The sequence below is a fragment of the Polypterus senegalus genome, chromosome 4, assembly GCF_016835505.1.
Source record: "Polypterus senegalus isolate Bchr_013 chromosome 4, ASM1683550v1, whole genome shotgun sequence".
NCBI lineage: Eukaryota > Metazoa > Chordata > Cladistia > Polypteriformes > Polypteridae > Polypterus > Polypterus senegalus.
The window spans coordinates 249,400,649-249,421,400 of record NC_053157.1 but is presented as its reverse complement, the minus strand read 5'-3'; the positions used below and the strand labels follow the sequence as shown (position 1 = coordinate 249,421,400).

Here is a 20,752-nt window from a genome sequence, read left to right as displayed (position 1 = left end):
ATATGCCCGTTTATTTATGGCAGGCCGTTTTAACATTTAATCCGTTTTTTATGAAATCAACAGATATCGTTGGTTTTAATTTGATATCACGCTTTTGAAATTTAATTTAATAAAGAGAGCTTAAATGCTTACATAGTATGGCAGACCACTTTAACATTTAATCCATTGGTACTGTAACTGTCTCACAGTAAAGACCCCAGAGGGTCGCGTTGTTGATCCTTCTCTTGTGAATTGTTTTTTTTTCAATTCCTCCATTTAACAAAAAAATCCACCGTGGACTGACAGCGAGCGAATCGAACTCTCAATAGAGGGTTGGGCCGCCGTAGTCAGCCAAAGAGTACACGCCCCTAATTATATTGTGTATGTAAAGAGTTTCACTGTTAAAAGTAATAAGCTTCATATTTGAGTGTTTGGAGACCCTGGTGTTGTCCTGAATTTGTAAAAACATAAACTACTGTCCAGCATGCCTAAATGTGTCTTTTCGTTGCTGATCGCTATACCGTATAGCCTATACGGCACTTCCATCTTGGGACAATTCGCTATAAACAGTTTCAGCCAATCAGCGCCTTCCAAACACGCAGTAGGACAGCGTGAGCCTTCATTGTCGGCGGCGCGGCCTCTTCATTTCATTGTCTTATATCGAGTTGTTAGACTATTTACTGTTAAGTGCTGTTTGAGCGGCCGTTTAGTACAACAGGTGGCTTACTGAGCTCTTAAATCGATATTGAAATGAACACACAAGCCTCCTAAATGAGTTATTGAAATGCCTACGTTTACAGTGTCCGTTTTAGGATGTCACAGTTTTTATTATGAATTATGATTTCTCAGTGTCACATATTATTCGTTACTACTCACGAGACCCGCTTCATTGAGGTTCTGTTTTATATTCTGTATATGGAAACATTTTAAACAGAGCGTTTATTAAACTGATTATAGCAGACTTGTCATCTTCTTAAAATGACTTTATTTATATGATATTGACAACTCATCATAAGGTAATAAATCAAGGAGGCTGTGAGATTTCATGGACTGCGCTGTTTCTTTGTTTTCGTGACATCGCGTCAGTAGAGAGTGCGTGACGTTAACAATGCATTGTGTCCTAAATGACCGCGCGCACGCTTTTTTATATTTCCTAAAGGCTAATGTGTCTCAATTTGCTCATTAATATATTTTGAAAGTGTGTTTTAATCAGAATTATTATAAACATATTACCCATATTCATTTCCCATGTAGATATGAAACGTAAGGTGAGAATAAATAAAAAGTAGCCACACATATAGTAGTTATGTTGTATTGTTTATAATTAAAACTCATCGATTATCAGAAATGTTCTCCATTGTATTTATACGTTGGAATGCTTCAGTGTACAGTCGATTCATTCCACTTCTGAAGGTGTAGATTGTCGGTATTCTCCATTGCATTTGCCCCCCCAGTGTAACGTGTGCCAGTGTAAGCGAGGGGCGGCAGAAGAGCTCACGTAACGGGAGACAAGGCACCTCCTCACCCTGATGCCATGCAGGCTCTTCTCATAAATATTACCATCTTGAGCTTTGTCTCATTATTATTATTATTATTATTATTATTATTATTATTATTATTATTGTTGTTGTTGTTGTTATTGTTGTTGTTGTTGTAAAATTTTGCCAAATCAATATATGGACAACTGCGGAAGGCTGGCGCCCTGCCTTGAGTTTGTTTCCTGCCTTGCGCCCTGTGTTGGCTGGGATTGGCTCCAGCAGACCCCCGTGACCCTGTACTTAGGATACAGCGGGTTTGATAATGGATGGATGAATGAATATGCGGACAACAATTTTTTTGATGATCCTCTGTGGCAACCTGAGCATCCGAAAGAAGAAGAAAAAAATTATTGAATACGTATATAGAGGAAATGTGTGTCTTATTTTATGTGTGTGACGGGACGGACAGTAAAGCCTTGCATGAAGGTCAGTGCTGATGCTTTGGGTAACACGACAGGTGAGGAGCAGAGAACGTTAAACGTGTCAGTGACTGCGGGGGATTGTGGGAACGAAGATGATTTAAGAAAACAGAAACGACAAAAGCTTCGTCTGTCAAGAATTCTATTTCCATCAATGATTTACTCTGTTGTGCAGCACTTCGGAAGTCTACTTACTTAACCCCCTTTGATAAGATGCATTCACAAGTAAAGGATGTCGCTGACAAAGTCAGGTGCTTTTTTGAAAGTTTGGCTCCAGATGTGCTTATCCAGCTGCTCCTTCTTCTCAGTACTTGAGTGATCTTTATGTCCACCTCTGAATGAAGTTTCTTTTCAACATTTTTGTCTCATTAATGCAGAAATCACGAGGCTTTTCCCTAAACTGCAGAAGACGCTGTCGATTTCTCTAATTCTGTTTTAAAGACAGTTGTGATTAGTTCTGCAGAGCTCGCTTTTACTCACATTGCTTTTTGGAAATCAATAAAACAAATCAGCTACAGATCTGCTCTGTAAAACGCAGGGGATAGAATTTACTAAATAAAATTAAGGCAGCAATATGCACTCATTTTTCTTGAGTAAATGTAACCCATTTTTTGCAGTGAAGTTTACCTAAATGTAACAAATAAATTACATAAATTCAGTCAAGTGAAGTCTACCTAATATATTTTAGTATAATCTACCTTCTAACTAAGTTCAAGATTACTTGTAAAAAGTAGGTAACCGACTAATAATTGTTAGTATTTTGTATCTAATTTTCTGTTTTCATGCTTTAAGATTTAAATCAGTCAGACTACAAAGTGAATGACGAACGTTTTTGTTTTTATTGAGAAACGATTGTTCTGAACAAACTATTTTCTTTTTTGAGATTTTCATTACATTTTAAAGTAAACAATTGTTTTTTTCATTGTTGAAATTTTAATATCATCATAAGCATATTAATTTAACAGTTCTGTTACTGTACTTGTCAGCCCTGAGACTGATTCTAAAATTGAAATAAAGCAGAATTTAATAAGAAGTCCAATTCAAACCACAATGTACACTCCTGTCCCTCGAGCATGAAGCCACTGACCATAAAACTGTAAATGTGCAGAGCTTTACTTGCGGCACATGACAAATGATCAACATACACAAAGAAGCCAATTGTCCTAATAACTACTACCCTTATCACACAACAGCAATACAACTTTGATTTTCAGAACAGACAGATGTTATAATAAACAAAATCCATATTTACAGATTAGAAGTGAGGTAGGCTGCTGTTTTAAAAACTAAAGTTCACCTGGTGTTTTAATATTTCAGAACACAAAGATGTTTTAACAAAGTGTAACAAGAGCCTATTATCCATTATTAACTAACTAAGTCGTTACATTCAAGCCAGCAGTTTGTGTTTTAGTGTCTGAACGTTTCTGATCAGTTTATCCCATCAATCTGAAGGAACATCTTTTGTAAAAACTCAAACGTATACTTTAGCTTTTCTTGGTAGACTACATTTAAAGCTGAAATAAACCCCATTCATAGGATGCCAGCCTTGGCTCTCCTTCCTCAGTTAGTCAGCACTTTACGGCCCTCAGTAATAATAATAAAGTTCACTGGTCCTCTGAGTGGCTCTGTGGACGACAAGGATCTTCAAGAGATGCTCAGAGTTTCCATCTTGATTATCCTCCTTGTTAAAAAAAGTGACAGATTAATACAAATACAATGATGTGTGGATTGTTCTTTTGTCAGATTTTATATGCAGTACATAATTCTACTCCTAAACATTTACTGTACAACTGTTCAAATTCATCCAGTAGACTCAATTAAAGGCCATACCTGGCAGTCTCGGTGAAGGTCCTCATGACTTTCTCTGAGGTCCTCCATTAAGCTCTGGTTAACTCCATCTCTTCTCCTTTAAATATTGAGGTTCTGACAAGAAATATTATTAGAGTGAATTTGGCTTAATTGGTTTATAGTACAATTAAAGATGATTAATCTTACACTTCTTATACTAAACATTGTTTCTGTTATAGTATTTTAAATTCAAATCATTAAAATGCAAAATGATTTGAAGTGTCGATGTTTTGGTTCAGAATATATTCTCATGAACAGAATTTTTATAAATATGCAAATGCACAATGTATTTTTTTATAAATATTGACTTGATGCCACCCTTTGTAGTAATAAGAGCTGTACACCCTGTTTGGGAGCGGGCGGTTTTGACCAATTGGTTAGTTTAAATCTGCCATCCACAGCTCTTAAAGATACTTAGACTGTGTATTCTTCAAAAACCATCATAGTCAGACTGGGACACCACAGAAACCAGTGTCTTCTATGCTAGAACCAAATGCCCAGGACCTTTTTACAAAATAAAGCAAATGGCATAACTTTTCCACCAACATATTTTTAGTGTATGCTGTGTTAATTCATAGTAGATATACATTTTATTGATTCTACAAATATTTGTTGTAGTTCTTGTTATTCATCAAAATTATAGAATTGCCTGCAGGTTTGAATACTACTACACACTTTGTTACACCAAGTGAAGAACATACCAAATGAATTACACTCATATATACCTCATTAAAGTATCCAGGACTGGTCTTATTTTACTTCCAGCCACTCCGCCTTCGGCTCTCATGAGTTCAAGAAGGCGTGGTGTATTTGCACGTATCGAGTCTGCTCATAAACGTCTGCTCCAGGCCAACAGCTGTCATTCTTCTGAATTCCTCCTTGACCTGGTGAGTAAGTAATGGAGTTTCATAAGAACAGGAGAACATTCAGAATGGTACAGTCACAAATTCGAAAAAGGTCATAAAGAACAAAAGAGCACTAAGAAGAAACCAAATGTCCACCAAGAGCCCTGAATATTTTATCCATTCTTCACTTTGAGATAAAGTGCTGAGAATTCAGATGTGAAGATGTGTGTGGGGGTTCAGATGTATATTTGATCTCAGTATTCATAGTGCACGTGTGTGTGTGTTACAAAGAATAAAGGTCTGCCAGTGTGCGTCATCATATCCAGGACAGATTCAGATAAACGTTAGATCAGATGCAGTCTCGTCCATCTCTGTGGTCAGGGTGTGTGTTTTCATGGAGGTACAATATGTGGTCCATACTGGATCAATCCACACTCACCTTGGACACTAATATGCATTTGACAAATGTGACCCTGGCCCGTGCTGTACCACTCCTTCAAAATTTCATAAAAATCAGTGCAGGACTTTTTATTTTATATGTAACCTGTGCAAAGTCACAACAAATTAATCGATTGATTGATTAAAAAGAAATGAAAATGAGTGGATTGAACATTTTTTACCTGAGCCTCGGTGAATAAAGCAGGTCATCTCTCCTTAAAGTCATGGACAGCAGGGCTGGAACCCACCACTTCAACTCGACGACTTGAGAAGGTCTCAGCCATTTTTTTCTGCAATGACCTTTTCGTTGTTTTTCTTCTCAGCTTCACAAAGCAAGTCAAGTCTCTCCTTTTCTAGACTTTCTTGATGTTCCCCTACTGGATGTGGAGGGAGGTAGTTTAACTTTGCCTGTTTTTGGTTTCTTGATATTCTTTGCAGAGGTCTGTTCACTTGGATGTTTCCTTTTTAAGGAGTTAACTTCAATCTCAGGGCAGGATACTTTTTGATTTTCAATGTAATTGTGCATCTTATATTTCAGGCTTTATTGCCAGCCATACATTCCTGAAATGGACCCAGGCTCCTTCAAACATGGGAGTTTGTTGATAAGACCTTCTACAGCCTGCATTATCTGAAGACTTGTGGGATAGGCTGTGTAGCGTAATATTGCTTCTGTAAGAGCTTGTTTAATATCTGATTTAACACCTGCGTTCTGGAACAGTGTACCATCAACGTGATAAGCTTTATGTGCTTCTTGAAGAATCATCTCCACATCATGAGAAGCAGCACACTTTGTGAAAACCAATACTTGTGTCTTTCTCAAAACCTCTGGCCACGGCTGTACTATGTGAGCAACGTGCTGCTCTAAAAAGTCACTTTTTATTTTGTCAACCCAAGCCTGACTAACACAGTTTGCCAACAGTCACTTTAATAGTACGCGATTCACCTTTTTCCATTTTGTCTTCCAGTATTGACATGTTACTAATCGATTGCCCTACTTATCAATAATCTAAGTAAATCAATATCTTCTACCGAGATTTCATGAGTGTGTTTAGCTATGAATCACCGTCACCCTGCCATGGGACACATTAACACACAACTCCAAATCGTCGATGAGTTTATATAAAAACGTAGCGTTTGTTTTTCTATGCAAGCAATGTACTGAATGTTGTAAAATAATGTTACGTAACTTTGTACATTTTGTGACACACTGGTATTTTATATATCCACACACATCACCATTTTACACAACGCATGACTAGCATACAAGTCAGGATTAGTATCTGTTTAAACGCCATAAATGCTTAAAGAAGATCCGGCGACATTTCCATTTTCACAAACATTTGACAATAAATATCTAACACTACAACAGCCCCGTCAAGCATTAATAATGTTGTGCTTATAAATACTTTGATTGGAGGACTCGGAGTTTGTTTACAATAAAGCCAAAGCTTCGACTCCACATTTAATTAGTGGATACACTCCATGTTGAAAATGAAAATGAACTCATAACTGGGAGAAACTGACTTCTGACGAATACAGTCGACAGTTACTCGGTTATACATTGGCAATTGTGAATGAACTGAAACCTATATTCTTTAATGGAAGCAAATACATCTTACCTTTAATTCGAATTGCTGAATGCCACTTTGTTTAGAAAAATCCACTGTGTTCTAGAAGTTTCATTAATACGTCCGCCTGCATCCTCCAAGTTCTACCGCAACTAAGGCGCATGCGCAAGCGAACGTTACGGATCTGAGTAGCTGTAACTAGATTTTTGAGTTGAGTTTTTACTTAAATTATTCTACTACATTGTATGAACTATTTTAAATACAATTTAATATGATCTTATGAACTGCATTTTGTACTGTTAAAAAATGGGTAACAGTGTGATTTTTACCCAAAATTACATATTTCAAATTAAAAGTAAATTTTACTCATTATATATACGGTATTTTAACCACCCCAAAAAATCATTTTTATCAGTGTGCGTGTGTTCGGGTCCCACGTCCATCGAGTGTGAATTGTTACCCCAAAGAGTCCGTTTTTCTTTCTTTTTTTTTTTTTTTTACTTACCAGTAATTCTCACCGTGGACTGACAGCGAGCAAGGCGAGCTACAAAGTGGGGTCAGATCGCCATAAGCGGCCAAGGGGCACACAACCCTAGTAAAGAGATACGTAAATGGGCATCTTGTTTCAAGTTTATAACAAAACAAATCATTTGAGTGATGATTTCAACTATTGTGATTGGTGATGATTGAGGGTTTAGGGGTTTAATATTTTAAATATTAAATTTATCAGGTGGAATGTGTTCTTATTTGGAGTGTTGGGGGGCTACACAGTAAATGTGTTAGTGACTGGGACTGCACCTCTGTTAACTGGAAGATTGCTTAGGAATGACAGAGACTGTAGCCAATGACCACTGTATCGGTAGTGTGTTCAGGACTTGCGGTGTTCACTCCGGAGTGTCGGTGAGCACATCAGTAAATGATACAAAAACATTTTACACAGCAGCTGAGAATGAAACTGACTTATTATTTGAAGATATACACCTGTATTTTAATAAGTATAAATGTGTATGTGTGGTCTACAATAAAAAGAATACATAAAACTTATTGCTAAATTACACAGAGTCCACTAGATGGCAGTACTACTCAAATTAGGTACTAGCTTATCGGCAGTATGAAATCCAAATCAATAAAGTATCAGTACACAGTATTAACAAACTGATAGTAAAGTACATTGATGTAATACCATCAACTACTGTATTATTAAATAATATTACTGCATGTAAATAACACAAAGGCCCATTCTCAACAAATAAACGCTAAACAGTACACTTTAAGCAGCTTTGCATAGTAACGTATAAAAAACACACAAGTAAAACACGAATAAACCCACCTGTGGTCATTAACAGACACTTCTTATTAATTCAGGACACTACTGACTCTTAGTTATCACAAACAAATGTTTCTCCAAGCGGAAATGATTGCTGCAGTACACGTGCATCTCTTTCGCTTTTATGAACATCCCATAATATGTGTTCTCGTGCATGATGGGAAGTGCACCTTGAAATGTGAGCCGTATCTCTTAATTATTGCTGTCTTTCTAACACTGACAGGACATTATCATATATATGGAAATGTTTTATTGTTGAACTGTGCTGTGACTAAGACACCATGTTACTGCTCGCCTCTCCGGACCTTGAAGATGTGCTCACGACGGAGGGATGTTACTCGCAAAGTCCGAGGCTTTTTTCCACAGCAGGTCCAGATGTGTTTATCCCGTTGCTGTTTGTGGATCTTTAATGCCGACCTCCGTAAAATCGCCGGGTTCTCTTTTCGCCACAAAGGCGTCTACTGTGGCTGCTGTTTGTGTTTGAAGGACAATTGCAATCCATTGTGCAGCATGTGAACCACTTGATCATGCAATGCTCACCTCGAAGTGTCCCGTGTGTGTCTGTGTGCCGGTGACTGATCTGCGCCGTGTCTCTCGGCCTCTCTAAAGTGCTCCGGATTGACACCTTTGAATGTTTGGTGCAGCAGAGCGAATTCAACCTGATCTACCACAGTGGCTTTGTTATCACCTTATTCAATGGAGGGGTTCATGGACGACAAATGTCAATGAATCGAAGATGAATGAATGTAAATACGTGTGCTGCCGTCCGCAATTAGTCATCGCGATGGCGATTATAAGTGGGGATGATTCCCGAACAGATCCATATGCGCTTCTTCCACATTATCTCTCAAAATTATTTAGTTCAAATTGGTTATAAAGATTTCACGCCTGATCGTTTTTTATCATTATTAATTTTGAAGAATCTTTTGGACAGTTTGACATCCGTGGGAGAGCGACGGGCGCTGAGCAGACTCCTGTCAATCATGGAGAATCCACTGAACAGGATCATCTCCAGACAAAGGAGCAGCTTCATCAACAGACTGCTGTCACTGTCCTGCTCCACTGACAGACTGAGGAGTCCCCACACTATGAGACTCTTCAATTAATATTATTTAATTTAATATTGTTATTATCAGTATGCTGCTGCTGGAGTATGGGAATTTCTCCTTGGGATTAATAAAGTATCTATCTATCTATCTATCTATCTATCTATCTATCTATCTATCTATCTATCTATCTATCTATCTATCCTTGCCCACTATACTAAATCTATCTATCTATCTATGTAATTCGGTTGAAGTCAAGTTTGCACTACGCGCAGAATTTGAAAAGCAACCACCTTAGTCAGTTGAGTCACAAACAACTGTGACGGCGTGTTTTCTTCGTAGAGAACTCGTTACTTCTGTGCTCCACAAAATATTGTAAAGTATTAATAAATGAAATATCTCAATACTTGATCGAATAAAAACATCTGTTGATTTAAGGATTTCATCTTTTCTTTCTCAAATGTGCATACCTATATTATGGCAAAGTACAGGGATAAACCTTTATTTTCCGTCTACTCCGTTTTAATTAAATCAGAACAAAGAAAACATTTAAGGACAAATAAAAAGGCTCGTTTTTAATTTTTTTTTTAAAACAACATTAGTGGTCGTGAAACCCCAAACATCGGGCTATTAAATATGATCTAAAGAAAAGATGAGGGCTTATAACAATAATACAAATAACAGTAGCGATAATAATGATACAGTGGGAAAGGGAGTGAAAGAGCCGTGGCCCCAAGTCCGTATAATATATTCTGTCTGTCGGTGTTAGTTTATATATATAAATATTTAGACATCAGACATTGGAAGCCGCTGACGAACCCTTTTCTTCGTTGCCAGATAGCTGCGAAAAAGGAAAAGCAACACAGTTTTAACAGACGCCATTGAAGTTGATTGTCAGTTCGTGTAACGTTAATGCAAATGGCCAGGAGGTGTCACTAGAGAGCTGAGTGTCAAACGCTTCGAAGCTTCGATACGATTTCTGACACTTCTTCTTCTTCATTCAGCTACTCCTATTAGGGGTCGCCACAGCGGATCGTCATCTTGTTCTGCTACACCCATCACCCGCATGTCTTCTCTCTCACCTCATCCATAAACCTTCTCTTAGGTCTTCCTCTGTTCCTCTTCCCTGGCAGCGCTATGCTTGGCATCCTTCTCCCAATATACCCAGCATCTCTCCTCTGCACATGTCCAAACCGATGCAATCTTGCCTCTCTGACTTTGTCTCCCAACAGTCCAACTAAAGCTGACCCTCTAATGTCCTCATTTCTAATCCTGTCCATCCTCGTCACGCCCAATGCAAATTTTAACATCTTTAACTCTGCCACCTCCAGCTCTGTCTCCTGCATTCTGGTCAGTACCACCGTCTCCAGCTCATATAACATAGCTGGTCTCACTTCCATCCTGTAGACCTTCCCTTTCACTCTTGCTGATACCCGTCTGTCACAAATACTCCTGACACTCTTCTCCACCCTGCTTGCACTCCCTTCTTCACTTCCCTTCCACAATCCCCATTACTCTGTACTGTTGATCCTAAGTATTTAAACTCATCCACCTTCACCAACTCTACTCCCTGCATCCTCATCATTCCACTGACCTCCTACTCATTCACACACATGTATTCTGTCTTGTTGTTCCTACTGACCTTCATTCTTCTTCTCTCATATCTCCACCTCTCCAGGATCTCCTCAATCTGCTCCCTACTCTAACTACAAATCACAATGTCATCAGCAAACATCATAGTCCATGGGGACTCCTGTCTAATCTCGTCTGTCAGCCTGTTCATCACCATTGCAAAAAAGAAAGGGATCAGAGCCGATCCCTGATGTAATCCCACCTCCACTTTGAATGCATCAGTCGCTCCTACTGCAGATCTCACCACTGTCACAATTTCCCTCATACATATCTTGTACAACCCTTATATACTTCTCTGCCATTCCCAACTTCCTCATACAATACCACAACTCCTCTCTCCTCACCCTGTCATGTGCTTTCTCCAGGTCCACAAAGATAAAATGCAACTTCTTCTGGCCTTCTCTAAACATCTCCATCAACATCCTCAGAGCAAACATTGCATCTGTGGTGCTCTTTCTTGGCATGAAACCATCCTGCTGCTCACTAATCATCACCTCACTTCTTAACTGAGCTTCCACTACTCGTTCCCATAACTTCATGCTGTGGCTTATCAATTTTATTCCCCTGTAGTTACTGCAGTCCTGCACATCCCCCTTATTCTTAAATATCGGCCCACCACTACATTTCTTCTCCACTCCTCGGGCATCCTCTCACTTTCCAGATTCCATTAAACAATCTGGTTAAAAACTCCACTGCCATCTCTCCTGAACACCTCCATGCTTCCACAGGTATGTCATCTGGACCAACAGCTTTTCCATTTTTTCATCCTCTTCATAGCTGTCCTTACTTCCTCCTTGCTAATCCGTTGCAGTTCCTGATTCACTATCTCCACATCATCCAACCTCTTCTCTCTCTCATTCTCTACATTCATCAGCCTCTCAAAATACCCTTTCCATCTTTTCAACAGGTCCTCTTCACTTGTGAATTTGTTTCCATCTTTATCCTTTATCACTCTAACCTGCTGCATATCTTTCCCAGCTCGGCCCCTTTGTCTAGCCCACCAGTCCTTTTCTCCCTCCATAGTGTACAACCTCTCATACAACTCATCATACGCCTTTTCTTTAGCCTTCACCACCTCTCTCTTCACCTTGTGCCTTATCTCACTTCCCCTGCCACCAATTTGCAGTCTTCAGTCTCCTTCAGATAGACTCCTCTTCATAGGATGTAATCTACCTGTGTGCATCTTCCTCCACTCTTGTATGTAACCCTATGTTTCTCCCTCTTCTTAAAATATGTATTCACTACAGCCATGTCCATCCTTTTGGCAAAATCCACCATCCTCTGCCCTTCTTCATTCCTCTCCTTGACACCATACATCTCAGTGTTAATGTCTGCAGTGGACCATCTTTTGGAATGTGTTTAGAAATGCATGTGATAGTAAAATGCATTGAAATTGTCATTCCAACAGATGGTGTATCACAAATGTTAAATTCATTACTACAAATGTTTGTGATGCACCATCTGTTGCAGTGAAAAATGCAATGCATGTCTCTCTGTTAAATGCCATATGGTACGGGAATTGTAAAAGAAGTGTTAATGTTTCTAATGTGCCATCTGTTGGAATGACAAACTCAATGCATATATGCCTTTGTTATATGCAATTTAGCAGAGATGCATCTGTTTGCAGACCCAAAGCACAACAAGCTGCCACAGGTCAGGACCAGCAGTTGTGTGCCAGCAGGGAGGTTTACAGGCCAGTATTGTGCCCACTAATCACACTCACACTAACACACATTCTGTCATAAAACTGCTGGCTGATATCAGTGGTGGCATCTGGTGCTGTGGCTCTGTAACTGGATGATATTGATTAGCATGGGAGTCATAAAAGCAGAGCTAATGTTTGTGAGACGCCACCAGTTGGAAAGACAGAGACAAAGTGACTGGATGGATACACAGACAGACGGGCACACACACACTTGTCCTTTTATTAAAGATGAAGGATCATAAACAAGAAGTACTATATCATCAGAACATAGAAAACCTGAGATATGATCAGAGGAATTTACAAATCAAAAGTTACTAAATGAACAAATTTGACAAACAACGGCTGTCTTTATGTTTTTTTTTTAATTAACAAGGAATTCATATTTTTACAAATTCTGAAGCATTAACAGGCCATTGACTTCTGTGAATGTAACAAATGTCCATCCATTATCCAACCCACTGTATTATAACTACAGGGTCATGGGGGTCTGCTGGAGCCAATCCCAGCCAACACAGGGCACAAGGCAGGAAACAAACCCCAGGCTGGGTGCCAGCCCACCACAGGGAACACACACACACACACACACACCAAGCACACACTATGGACAATTTAGGATCGCCAATGCACCTAACCTGCTTGTCTTTGGACTGTGGGAGGAAACCCACGCAGACATGGGAAGGACCCGTGAATGTAACATCTAATCATAATTAACAAAGGATTAATTAAAGATTAAGTTAAATATTTTTTTACATAATTAATTCTTATAATAACTTCTCATGTGTTTAATACGGAGAGTGCCCACAAGAGGGAGTAGTTTGGCTCCAGAAGAATCAGCTGATGTCACAGCCCTGAAAGTCACAGGAATGTCACTAAGGTGCAAGTCACATGAAAGGCGTCTGTGTTTACAGCACATGATGAGGGCCACAGGAGCTGACATGGAGTCGATTATCAGTGACTGACAATGTGTCCAGTGTGCTCATCGACATTTAAGTGACATTTTGCCCTGAATGTGCCCACCTGCTCACCTGCCCACACCACTGACTGACATGTCCATTTTTCTGACAGCCTGTTCATTAATCCTGAGCTCCAAAACCCCCACGGTCAGCAGGAGACGACCTCAACCAACACAAACATCCAGACGACAGGACAACATGGCTGTCAGCCTGTAGAGTTTGAACAACTGTCAGTGTGCAGCTGTGACGAGGACCTGAGTGACCAGACAGACCAGTAGCTTTATGAGGTGACACAGTGGGAACTGAAGCAATGGCCAAGGTAACAGGAAAGAGAATTGGGCAGCAGGGCTTAGGTCAGCAGTGAAGAGCTCATCGGATGATAACCTGTCTGATGATCGAGTGCTTAAAGAATCAGACGTCAGTCACACATCGAGATACGGATTTGATCAACGAGGAATACAATCTCTGATCACAGGACGGCCATCAGCGTGTGGCGAGTCAAAGAGGAGAAAATCAGGTGGGAGGAACAAAACTGACAAACATAAAAGTGACACACTCGTCTGACTCTCTCTGTCTCAGGTCATTCATCTCACCCTTTATCCCCCTGATTCTCTTCTCTGTCATATTCACCCCTCACTCTTTTTAACCTTCTCCTCTTCCTTTTAACCCCTCAGACTCCATGAAGATGACAGATCTAGAAGTCATAGTCGCCATCTGTTGGTGAGGCCTGTATTACACAGTGGAGGGGCTGTCAGCCTGGACATTCTCACACAGACTGATGTCAGGTGACACACCACTCCTTGATGGGTCCTAAGGGAATAGTAAATTAATCATGGGAATGTGTGTGTGTCAGTGGAAAGATAAAAGTGTCCCCAAGTGTCACATCTGATTGTCACTTTAAACACAGACAGTGATGGTGAAGTCAGTCAGCTGACTCATCTCCTTGAGGTTGGGTGACAGTGGGAACAACAGGGAGGAGGTGCAGTTTAATGTCTAACGTGGCACCAAGTGACTCAGTAAAACACCAAACTCCATCAGTATGGCCGACATGTGACTGAGCGGTGAGTCCTCATCTTTAGACATTCACAGTGAATTAATTCAGATGTGACAGACCACCGGAGTAACTAATAAAGGGACAGACAATGTCTGTTCAGAGGCCAGCACTCCAGTCACTTCTGTCACTCTGCGCTCCTGAATCGTCACTGGAATGAGGCTCTTGATACTGAGACAGGCATGTGGTCCTGATGGAGCAGCACTACTGAAAGGCGCTATATAGACTGAATTAACGAGTGACATTCAGTGACACTCAGAGGCCACAGCAGTTGGGGTGTAAGCCTGAAAGACATGTGGCTATGACTCAGCAGTGACCCCTGATGGTCAGACTGGTATTTGTAGGTCTGAGGTGTCACCGCCCCTCACTATGACACACACACCTGAATGGCTACTCAGACCCAATAATGATGGAGACCCTGACAGCTGCACTCGCCCAGCATTCTCATCCAGAAAATCACTCACAGAGATGCTGCATCCCAACCCACCTCAACCCACCCATCCTGTAATTTTCAATTTGACCCCAAACTGCAAACACAAAGACACCTGAGCTTGAGGGGACATCAAGTGACCAATTTCGTGTATTGGTCAGTGGTCACATGGTGTCAGATGGCAGATTGTTACACTCGAATCAGGACCAAACCCAAACCCTGGATAGAGGGGCTCAGTGAACGAGGTGTTGAACCTGTGCAGGAGGGTCATTGTGTGTGAGACGCTATAAAATGAAAGAGAGCCAGCAGGCCAGTCCAGATACACACCTATTCGGGGACTGTAGGGGGCGCTGATTAGAGTCCTCTTATTACTGTGATACACAGAGTATTCAGAATGAGAACACAGCAAACTCCAGGACTTGTCGTTGTATCCAAGGCGGCTCTCCACGCCTGTTCCTTTTCTGCTCAGTCCTTTATATGCGACTCCAATCCTCATGAAGTGTCCACTGCACTCCACCTCCCAGTAACAGCGAGTCCCACTGAGAGCCTCTCTGCACAGAATTTGCGCCAAGTGATCAAATCTCTCAGAATGATCAGGGTATGTAGCTTTTGTCCACTCACGTGTCACCTTCTTGTTCCCTTCAGACAGACGAAACTCTCTGTTTGCTGTGTTGATGTCCAGTGTGAGGGGACAGAAGTCTGAAAGGAGAGAAAAGAAAACAAGTGATGTAATGGTGTAACGGGACTGGGTGTGGAGCACAATACAGACAATCAACAAGAACCAATCAGGAGCTGCGCTGACGAGACACTAATAGTAAAGAGTTAATCTGATTGGCCAGAATCTGTGGGAATTGAAATTCAATTTTTAAAAGTACAGTACAGATTGCCTTCTTTGGCTCAACAGAGAGTCTGTGTATTTGGAATACTGCTTTATGAAGAATAAATCTTTAATTTTATAAAAATTCTATGAGGTCCATTTTGTGTGAATCTATCTATCTATCTATCTATCTATCTATCTATCTATCTATCTATCTATCTATCTATCTATCTATCTATCTATCTATCTATCTATCTATCTATCTATCTATCTATCTATTATATAGTTCCTTTCACGTGTACCTGAACGTGAGGGGACTGGGTAATCTAATGGTCTGGAATCCCTACAGATTTTATTTTTTTCTCCAGCCGTCTGGAGTTTTTTTTTTGTTTTCTCTGTCCCCCCTGGCCATCAGACCTTACTCTTATTCGATGTTAATTAATGTTGTTTATTTTGTTTTCTTATTGTGTCTTTTATTTTCCATCCATCCATCCATCCTCTTCCGCTTATCCGAGGTCGGGTCGCGGGGGCAGCAGCTTAAGCAGAGAGGCCCAGACTTCCCTCTCCCGGCCACTTCTTCCAGCTCTTCCGGGAGAATCCCAAAGGCGTTCCCAGGCCAGCCGGAGACATAGTCCTTCCAGCGTGTCCTGGGTCTTCCCCGGGCCTCCTCCCGGTTGGACGTGCCCGGAACACCTCACCAGGGAGGCGTCCAGGAGGCATCCTGATCAGATGCCCGAGCCACCTCATCTGACTCCTCTCGATGCGGAGGAGCAGCGGCTCTACTCTGAGCCCCTCCCGGATGACTGAGCTTCTCACCCTATCTTTAAGGGAAAGCCCAGACACCCTGCGGAGGAAACTCATTTCAGCCGCTTGTATTCGCGATCTCGTTCTTTCGGTCACTACCCATAGCTCATGACCATAGGTGAGGGTAGGAGGTAGATCGACTGGTAAATTGAGAGCTTTGCCTTACGGCTCAGCTCCTTTTTCACCACGACAGACCGATGCAGAGCCGCATCACTGCGGATGCCGCACCGATCCGCCTGTCGATCTCACGCTCCATTCTTCCCTCACTCGTGAACAAGACCCCGAGATACTTGAACTCGTCCACTTGGGGCAGGATCTCTCCCCCAACCCTGAGAGGGCACTCCACCCTTTTCCGGCTGAGGACCATGCTCGGATTTGGAGGTGCTGATTCTCATCCCAGCCGCTTCACACTCAGCTGAACCGATCCAGAGAGAGCTGAAGATCACGGCCTGATGAAGCAAACAGGACAACATCATCTGCAAAAGCAGTGACCCAATCCTGAGTCCACCAAACCGGACCCCTTCAACACCCTGGCTGCGCCTAGAAATTCTGTCCATAAAAGTTATGAACAGAATCGGTGACAAAGGGCAGCCCTGGCGGAATCCAACTCTCACTGGAAAGCGGGCTCGACTTACTGCCGGCAATGCGGACCAAGCTCTGACACGGTTGTACAGGACCGAACAGCTCTTATCAGGGGTCCGTACCCCATACTCCCGAGCACCCCCACAGGATTCCCGAGGGACACGGTGAATGCCTTTTCCAAGTCCACAAAACACATGTAGACCGGTCGGGCAAACTCCCATGCACCCTCCAGGACTCTGCTAAGGGTGAAGAGCTGGTCCACTGTTCCGCGACCAGGACTAAAACCACACTGTTCCTCCTGAATCCGAGGTTGACTATCCGACGGACCCTCCTCTCCAGAACCCCCGAATAGACTTTTCCAGGGAGGCTGAGGAGTGTGATCCCTCTATAGTTGGAACACACCCTCCGGTCCCCTTTTTAAAGAGGGGACCACCACCCCGTCTGCCAATCCAGAGGCACTGTCCCGATGTCCATGCGATGTTGCAGAGGCGTGTCAACCAAGACAGTCCTACAACATCCAGAGCCTTAAGGAACTCCGGTATCTCATCCACCCCGGGCCCTGCCACCAAGGAGTTTTTTGACCACCTCGGTGACTTCAGTCCCAGAGATGGGAGAGCCCACCTCAGAGTCCCCAGGCTCTGCTTCCTCATTGGAAGGCATGTTAGTGGGATTGAGGAGGTCTTGAAGTACTCCTCCCACCGACCCTAACGTCCGAGTGAGGTCAGCAGCGCACCATCCCCACTATATACGGTGTTGACACTGCACTGCTTCCCCTCCTGAGGCGCCGGACGGTGGACCAGAATCTCCTCGAAGCCGTCCAAAGTCGCTCTCCATGGCCTCTCAAACTCCTCCCATGCCCGAGTTTTGCCTCAGCAACAACCGCCGCGCGTTCGCTTGGCCTGCGGTACCTATCAGCTGCCTCCAGAGACCCACAGGACAAAAAGTCCTATAGGACTCCTTCTTCAGCTTGACGGCATCCCTCACGCGGTGTCCACCAACGGGTTGGGGATTGCCGCCACGACAGGCACCGACCACCTTGCGGCCACAGCTCCGGTCAGCCGCCTCAACAATAGAGGCACGGAACATGGCCCATTCGGACTCAATGTCCCCCACCTCCCTCGGGGCGTGGTTGAAGTTCTGCCGGAGGTGGGAGTTGAAGCTACTTCTGACAGGGGACTCTGCCAGCCGTTCCCAGCAGACCCTCACAACACGTTTGGGCCTACCAGGTCTGACCGGCATCTTCCCCCACCATCGAAGCCAACTCACCACCAGGTGGTGATCAGTTGACAGCTCCGCCCCTCTCTTCACCCGAGTGTCCAAGACATATGGCCGCAAGTCCGGCGATACGACCACAAAGTCGATCATCGACCTGAGGCCTAGGGTGTCCTGGTGCCAAGTGCACATATGAACACCCTTATGCTTGAACATGGTGTTCGTTATGGACAATCCGTGGCGAGCACAGAAGTCCAATAACAAAACACCGCTCGGGTTCAGATCGGGGGGGCCATTCCTCCCAATCACGCCCTTCCAGGTCTCACTGTCATTGCCCACGTGAGCATTGAAGTCTCCCAGCAAAACGAGGGAATCCCCAGAAGGTATGCCCTCTAGCAACCCCTCCAGAGACTCCAAAAAGGGTGGATACTCCAAACTGCTGTTGGCGATACGCACAAACAACAGTCAGGACCCTTCCCCCCACCCGAAGGCGGAGGGAGGCCACCCTCTCGTCCACCGGGGTAAACCCCAATGCACAGGCTCCAGTGGGGGCAATAAGTATGCCCACACCTGCTCGGCGCCTCTCACCGGGGGCAACTCCAGAGTGGTAGAGAGTCCAGCCCCTCTCAAGGAGATTGGTTCCAGAGTCCAAGCTGTGCGTCGAGGTGAGTCCGACTATATCTAGCCGGAACCTCTCAACCTCGCACACTAGCTCAGGCTCCTTCCCCTTCAGAGACGTGACATTCTTTTATTTTTCTATTCTTTATTATGTAAAACACTTTGAGCTACTGTTGTTGTTGTTGTACCTCCTCTATGTATTTCACTGTGCCTTTCCTTTTTGTCATTTTCTCTCTCAGTGTTATAATGTCTTTCCTATTATTTATTATTTATGTGCTCTTCTCATCTTTCTCTTATATAGTGCCTTTCATATTTATGTGTCATATTCTGTCTTTCTCTTTGCTCTCTCCATCTATCATATCATTTCTTTCCCATCTCTTACAGTATATAGTGACTTTAATATCTCTATATTATATAGCGCCCTTTCACATCTGTCTCTCTACTGTTTCTATCACTGATCTGCCCCCAGTAGTTTTGGTCTTCTTCCACTTTTTAAACACAAATCCCACTTTTCAGTCAAATAAGTGTAAACTGACCCCAGTGACTGTCACCCGCCATTCTTATTCCACACAGCAGACTCTTTCTTTGTATTCCGACTTCACAGATTATTTGAAACAATAAATCAAATTCCAATGGCTCACACAAAGTGATTCAGAGCCCTCACCTTCTGTTTGGTCGCTCATTATTTGGAGGTAATAACTGCCATCAAGACCTTCCTGTGGCTCTGGATGAGACTTCTGCTCCTCTCACTGCCCACCCGGCCCACTCTTCTTGACGTCTGATGGCCTTTTTCTCCCAGCTGTGACCTTCAGTTCTTTCCATGGATGTTGACTTGGATTCAGTTCAGGGCTCATAGCAGACACTTCACAACATTCCATTGTCTTCTTTTCCCCATTCTTGGTGGTTTCACCTTTGTGATATTCGCTCCCAAACACCTTGATGATCTGCTCTGTGTAGTAAAGAATGGTGGATGACGAGGACTTTTGTCAGCTTTATCTTATTTCGTATATATTTTTGCTTCATTTTTAAAGTGACACTTTTGGCTATGTCTGCATATACTGTACAGTTGTGTGATAAAGTAAGTGCACCCCATGACGTGGATTTTATTTTATTTTCCTTTTTGAACATTTCTGGACACATCAAGACTCGGGTTCAACAGACGGCTTTGGTGATTCACTGCCTGAGTCTCTCTATCCCATAATGCACCAGTCACAGGACCCCCATCACTCTCAGCCCTCAGTCACAGGACACTCAGACTTTCTTATCCTAAGCCTGTCCTGCTCTATTAAAACTTGAATTATTTTTATTGTGATGATCCATTCAGTCAAAGCACAAACTCACATTTTAAAAAGTCGTCTCTGCTCTGAGGTTCAGGAGGCTGGAGGGCGAAAACTGGAGCTTCATGAGCTGAAAATAAAAAGAAAAGAGAAGAAGAATGGAAACTGTGAAGATGGCATTGTTGGATCTCAGTTTAGTTCTTAAATACGGATTACAAATGCAGAGGAGTTCAAATAAAACATTTATAAAATATACAAGGATTGGCAAATTAGGCCAAATTTCGATTTGAATATTCATATTAATAATAAACATACAGGGAGTCAGAGAGTATTGAGACCCCTTCACTCTCTACACACTTTACTGTGTTGTTGATTTAATTTTAAATGAATTAATGTGCCTTTTGTGCTCATCAGTCTACACTCAGTAACCCATAATGACAAAGTGAGCGCAGGTCTTCAGAAAGGTCTGCCTGTCACTTTGTCCCCATAGACTGATGTTGTCACCACCATCTTCACTGTAGAGATGGCATTAGGTGGGTGGTGAGCAGTTCCTGTTCCTCTCCAGACATCCTGCTTGATCTTCTGTCTAAAGAGTTCAATATTTGTCTCATCAGATCATTGAATCTTCCCCCTGATGCTCTCAGGCTTTCATTTGTCTTTTAC

At 42.5% G+C, this 20,752-nt stretch overlaps 2 protein-coding genes across 3 annotated transcripts in view; one reads left to right on the top strand and one right to left on the bottom strand.

Annotated features, from left to right (window-relative positions):
- The window catches only part of LOC120528441 (zinc finger protein 260-like), a 413,573-nt gene that overhangs the window by 188,555 nt on the left and 204,266 nt on the right, over window positions 1-20,752 (top strand). The gene's annotated exons all lie outside the window — the stretch shown is intronic.
- LOC120528451 (neoverrucotoxin subunit beta-like) lies at window positions 12,954-19,882 on the bottom strand. Its single transcript, XM_039752614.1, has 2 exons — window positions 19,477-19,882; window positions 12,954-15,478 (listed from the first exon to the last, which is right to left on the bottom strand). Exons 1-2 carry the CDS (start codon window positions 19,493-19,495, stop codon window positions 14,937-14,939), a joined length of 561 nt encoding a protein of 186 aa, XP_039608548.1. The 5' UTR covers window positions 19,496-19,882; the 3' UTR covers window positions 12,954-14,936.